At 35.8% G+C, this 6,374-nt stretch overlaps 1 protein-coding gene across 3 annotated transcripts in view; it reads right to left on the reverse strand.

The window, feature by feature from the left end:
• The window catches only part of Arhgap12 (Rho GTPase activating protein 12), a 119,436-nt gene that overhangs the window by 64,092 nt on the left and 48,970 nt on the right, over positions 1-6,374 (reverse strand). For all 3 annotated transcript variants that reach the window (XM_023701831.1, XM_023701829.1, XM_023701828.1), the window contains exon 3: positions 5,876-6,136. In XM_023701831.1, coding sequence (XP_023557599.1) covers positions 5,876-6,136 — 261 coding nt within the window. The remainder of the gene's footprint in view (positions 1-5,875; positions 6,137-6,374) is intronic.

Genomic DNA, 6,374 nt, shown 5'->3' on the forward strand with positions numbered 1-6,374 from the left:
GGGGGGACATTTGTGTACATATCCATGTGTAAACAAGGGCATGAAGGAACTTAACTAAACTGTATGAGCTCCTTGGAAATTCTCAATTGCAGTGGGTATGATGCTGTTCTCTTCTAATCCCAGAATCCAGGTCTAAGGCAGGAGGATTGCCGGAAGTTCAAGATCAGCCTGAGATACATACTGAACTACATAGTGAGATGCTGTCTTCAAAAAAATAAAAATAAAAATAAAAAATTACTCATTCTATATCTTAAGTAGTGAACTGAACACCTGGAAAATAAGACACCCTGAACTAACTTTTTAAAGTATGAGAACAAGGCCAGACATGGTGGCACATCCCTGTAATCTTAGCACTTGGGAGGCTGAGGCAGAAGGATCACTGTGAGCTCAAAACTAGCCTGAGCTACAAAGTGAGCTCAAGGCCAACCTGAACTGCACAGTGAGACCCTCTCTCAAAAAAAAAAAAAAAAAAAGGACAAGGACAAGGGAGATGGGAAATAGACATTAGCTTTATTACACTATATTTTGTGTTTTAATTGGTAAAAGTTACCTCATTCACTCAACCAAATGCTTATAAAAGACTATTAAAAACTAAACTTCCAAACAAGAATAGTGTTAAGAAAATTCAGATATGATACAGAATGATCAGAAATTCAGTACAGAAACAGTACAGGTATACATGAAACTACAAACACAGGACAAGTGTGGTGATGCACGCCAGTAATACCAGAACTTTGGAAGATGAGGCAGGAGAACAGCAAGATCTTATCTTTAAAAAGTGAAAAATAAAAAATGAAAAAAATGACATTTTTTGAAGAAAAAAACTCGAAACACAAAAGAAAAGCAAATTAAAGACTGTGAAAACAATTTCTGATGCATATTAACAATCAAAAGACATAATGTGACCAAGCAGCAATCTTCTTACCACACTTCAACTTATTTATTAAACACTCTGGTGCAATGATCCTTTTCTAACACCTCTAAATAGTTTCTGCAATTAAAGTTCATTCAAGCAGATATTTTCTACAATCATACTTTGGCACAAAACACTAGAACATTTCTCAAAGCTGTAAAAAAATACACACAGCCTAACAGTAGCACACAAAAACTGACGCAGACAACTAATGCATGTTTTGCAACACCATTTTCAAAACACGGAAAACCTAATTCAAAAATCAGAAATCTATTTAAGACAACGTAAAATGTAAGGTTATGGAGGAATATAATAAAATTGTTTAGAAACTGAAAATTAATCTAATAGCAAAATTAAGGAATAGTAAAAGTCACTAAATTAGTTATTTCCTAAATATAACTTTCTAGTTGGCAAAGTACTCATCATAATTTTCCAATTCTTATACCATGAATTCTTTTCTGCCATGAAGAGTAAGCTCCTATATCTTGGTGTGTTTTACAGAACAAAAATGGACTGTAACATCTTGGTACCTGCTGCTGGAAAGGAGCTGTTTAGTGACAGTTAAATACAAATAAAAAGTATTTGGGGATGTACTCTCCAAACGTTAATTTTTCTATACTAAGTATCTTCACTCCTTCAGGGAATTGATACAGTAACTGGTGTACTCTGCAGCACATATGCCCTAGGAGAAATATGAAGCAACTATCACACATGCTCTGTACTGCAAATGAACGCCTGGATAAAGCCAACTGAAAATACTGCATTTAAAAAAAAAAACACCAGCAAGCAGGAGTTCATTGAAGAAATACTCGAGGTCAAACACTAAGTAGAAGCAAGAATTATGAGAGTTAAGTAGAATAAAATGATCAGTTTTCTCCTCGAAGGTATCTGCCCAACCCCAAACCAAACATTAGCTCTCAAGGCCATGAAGAAGTACTAGGGAGTGATACTCACAATACTAGAGTCAGAAACCTAAAAGGATACCCCACAATTTGGGGCTGGGGGGTCAGTTCCAAGAATTATACCCACGAGGCCCTTTATGCCACACTAGGGAAATCACAGATATCTACCCCAATAACTGGAACTCAAAAGGGGACTCTTAAACCATAAAACTGTCTTCATATAAATTACTACCACCCAGGTGGCTTGAAAAAATAAAGTGAAAGTAAAAATAACAATGTAAATGTTTAAGGATAGGTTTAAAAATGTTTAAGTACTGGCTTATTGCAAATATACTAATAAAACTAAATTTTTTTAATGAAAAAAAAATCCTTAAAAAGAGGTAAAGAAGGGCCGGGGAGATGGCTCAGTAGGATAAGCGCTTGACTGGCAAACACAAGGATCTGAGTTTAATCCCCGTTTCCGCAAAAAAAAAAAAAAAGAGGTAAAGAGAGCCAGGGAGATAGCTCAGTGGCATAAGCACCTGCCTGGCAAGTGCAAGGTCCTCAGTTCAATCCCCAGTACAAAAAAGAAGTAAAGAGGAAAAAAATGTTATCAGAAGTGGGTATGAGAATGAAGCACAGAAAGACATGGAGTGAATTATTAAATATTCATCTAACCAAAGTTCCACAATAAGTTGGGGCACAGACAGAAAATGCCTAAGAATATGGCAGAACTAATAAAGATAAGACTCCTCAACTTCCAAGGTACTAAACAATACCCACCTAGCAGGGATAAAAAACATTTTCACGCAGTTGCATTAGAGTGAAATTATATACAAGACTATAACGGCTATTACTAATAAAATACAAACAACTCTTAATGAAAATATAATAAGATTGACAGCTGGATTTTCAGCATCAATAATGAAAGCCAGAAAACAGAATAAAATCTTTACTGAATTAGGAAAAAACAATGAACAGTTAACTGGGAACTATAGATTTATTAAAATATTCTTCAAAAATACAAGCAAAACGAATCTCCAGGCAAAATATTCTATCATGAAGACTCATAGATTTAGAAGTATATGCTCGGGGGCCTGCCCCTTAGCTCAGTTCTTTAATTGGCTGCTTCAACAAAGCAGTCAGGCTCTGGTTGCTGTGGTTCGATCCCCACAACTCAAGCCAGCCAAACCTGCCCCTGAGGGCATTCGGAGCCAAATATATACATATACATATACATACACATACACATACACATACACATATACATATACATATACATATACATATACTTAAGACAGAAGAAAATATGAAAAAAAAATGAAGTTAATGACAACAAAGGAGGTAAAATACAAACATGTAACAGCAAAAACATATACAGTTCTCGCAGTTTTAAGGTGCAAGATGGAACTAACAGACTTTGATTAACAGCCATGTTCAAATGACACAGCACTATTAAAATTTAGGGCTACATAATCCCTCACTGAGGAGAACTGACACGTGTTGCTGGCCATTCAGCAGCTTCTCTAGCCTCTACATGCCAGTAGTATACTCCTCCTTCTGATGATCAGAAAGTCTCCAAACTCTGTCAAATGTCCTTGGAAGGTAAGAACCAGTGCTCTAGAGTAGTAACTCAAATAATAATGAATGAAATTTGCTAAAAAGATGTAAACTCACAAGGAAAAAGAGACAACAGTTCAGCAGATGAACAAAAATCTCAACTATCCATGCAGAAGAAAGGAAAATCTAAACTGGCAGAGTAAGGGGACTGAGGACAGATAAAACACGTCTGCAGAGCAAAATCTGCAAATGGCTCAGGAATTGACAGCATTAGGTATCTCTGGAACTGGGAGATGAAGGTAGGGAAATTGCAAAAACACTTTATGCCTGGCCACTAGGCATATAAACCATACCCCAGCAGGTATGGGCACTTATTCCCTCTAAAGAGGAAAAAACAGTAAGATCTTCAGCTCAGAGACAACACAACTGGAACATTCATACCAGAGAGAGGATAGACCAGGGGACCATCTACAAAATGAAGATGACACCAAATCCTGGCACACTTTACCTTCCAGAAGAGCTAAAGACTTTGATGGACATTGTGATTAATCCACCTGAGAAGGCTGAAATGTTCTGAGCAAGCACCTAGATTCCCAGTCAAGTTCAAAATGCCTTGTAACAGAGATTATTTCCAACCTAGAATCTTATACCCATACTTAAAATACATTAAATATAAAGGCAAAAAATAACAATTTCACACATGTATACACATTCTCTATTTGATCTCCCACACGCAAGGAACATAAGCTGCAGTCACTTGGAAGTAATTATTTTTATAAATTTATAGGGGATTTATTTCACTGACTTTATCAGACCCAAAAGCTACAACTCTTGTTGCATAGGTCCTGCTTTACCTTGGTCTTAACCATCCAGCAGAAAAGTATAAAAACGAAGTATAAGAAGTAAAGCCATGCTGTTATGTTGAGCTGTAGGGGACTCAGGTCAACAATTTCTGACATTGCCAGTCAAGCGGAAGACCCAATACTATTATGAACTACTGGACTCTTTTAGAATATTTTGCCAAGTTAACACACCTATAATATTCAAATAACGGAACTTACCAATAAAAGGGGATACAAATGAATGTTCATTTTGTATCTGTGTATTCAAAATGGTTAGGACAGATATATAGGTGCATTCTCTTTACGAATAAAGGGATTTGTTCTAATAGTGTTTGTAAATAGGATATCATGTCTGCATCTTGTACATCAATTAACCACTAGGAAGAATATATGCAATATGTTAATTATTGAAACTGTTCTACCAATTTGGTTTGAAACTGTCTCACTGCTATTTGTTTCTCAATAAAACTATGGAAAAAATTTATAGACATAGAAATAAAAGCTGAGACTGTGATAGACAAAACATTCATCTATTTACTGAAAATAAGAATGCTACGAAACATGTATGCTAAAGATTTCTGTATCACTTTTAAATTTTTTATCTGTGTATTGTTCTGCATTTTCCTTCATCCTCCCAAATTATAAGATTTTACCTGGACAGTTAGTTTTCAAATCTTCCTAGATCTACAATCAAATAAAGATGTCTAAACTTGCTTACTTGAATTAAGCATGAACATTTTCTTTCTTTAAGCATTAAAATAAAAACATAAGTTAACACCAAACCAAAGCTGTAAATAGCCAAGTGGAAAACAGGACAAGAAGGGCAACTATTAACTACAAAAAGCATTTAGATTCTTCTAAAAGCAGGAAGTTACCTGATTTCACCAGCTTCTACCCTCCTGGAGCTCTGACTTTGTACATGCCAGCTGCCTCATGTAAGAGCAGGATTCCCTGACAGGTGCAAAGGCTCCAGGCTATGAAACAGCAAAATGCCACTCCATTCTACCACTCCTGTCCCTCCCTCTCCCTTCCCCTACAAATATCTCAACAGTCCCAAGGCAATTCATCAGACCACAAAGTAAGTATTTTTCAAAGTACAATGTGTCAGTTCTCTACACTGCCCTGCAAGAGGCATAAGAGAAGGTAAAGCTAAAAAGGGAGAAAAGAGTGTAAACACTTGTTAGACAAAAAATATTTCAGAGTGAATTATCCAATTTAAAGAATGATTCCTTTATTAAAACAAAAGAATCATCATGATTTCCTTTACATACAAATAAAATGTGATCTTGTACAACTAAGAGATAAAATTGAGGTGCCTGATAGCCATACTAAACCAATGGAGGACAGGGTTTCTATTATTTGGATGAATCACAAAATACGTACTTTTTAGAAATGACATTGGTTTACGTATAAAGTTAGTGTCTTTTAATTCATAAAGGAAAGCACAAGCATTAGGCTTTGATCCAGTTTAGGAACCAGCAGTCATACTACAAAGTTAGCTCCTGTCCACTAGAAATTAAGTGGTAACTAGCATTCATATAATAAAACATGGAAAGAATTTTTAGTACAGTATTCTCAGAGTCAAGTGTTTCAGCATGTTGATACCAAAAAAAGATACTCAGTTATTTTATTTCTGAATAATGAAAATTGGAAAAGGTAGATTTCTTAGTAATTCATACCTCTTGATCTCCTTGACTGTGGAAATCTTTGCTTATGCTTGTATCCCGGGTCCATCGTGGTGGTTTCCAAGTTCTTTCCTGTGTTCCTCGGTTATAGTAGTAACAACGCCCTGAACTATCTTTATGAGTTTCCCATTCTCCATTAATCTGAATTGCTGGACTCCCAGGAAGTGGGGGGAGAGCAGACTGGGATATTTTCAGTTCCTGTAGGTTGGCATACACAGGAGAATCTGGCCTTCCTTGATTTGGTGGTGTAGTTGCCTGTGAAAGAAAAATTTTTGAATTTTGTACTTAAAATGATGTAACATTTACAAGTTAAAATGAAATTATACACTTATAAACATATTAATTCACTATAAAAACACAAAACAAACAAGGATGGAGTATGGCTCACTGGGCCTGGGTCCTGGATTTGATGGGCAAAGAAATGGGGGGAGAAGGAGGAAAAGAATGCCAAAGAATTTTTAAAAGGAAACAAATGTCAAAGGATTTTTAAAAA

This window comes from Octodon degus, unplaced genomic scaffold (genome assembly GCF_000260255.1).
Source record: "Octodon degus isolate 3935 unplaced genomic scaffold, OctDeg1.0 scaffold00141, whole genome shotgun sequence".
NCBI lineage: Eukaryota > Metazoa > Chordata > Mammalia > Rodentia > Octodontidae > Octodon > Octodon degus.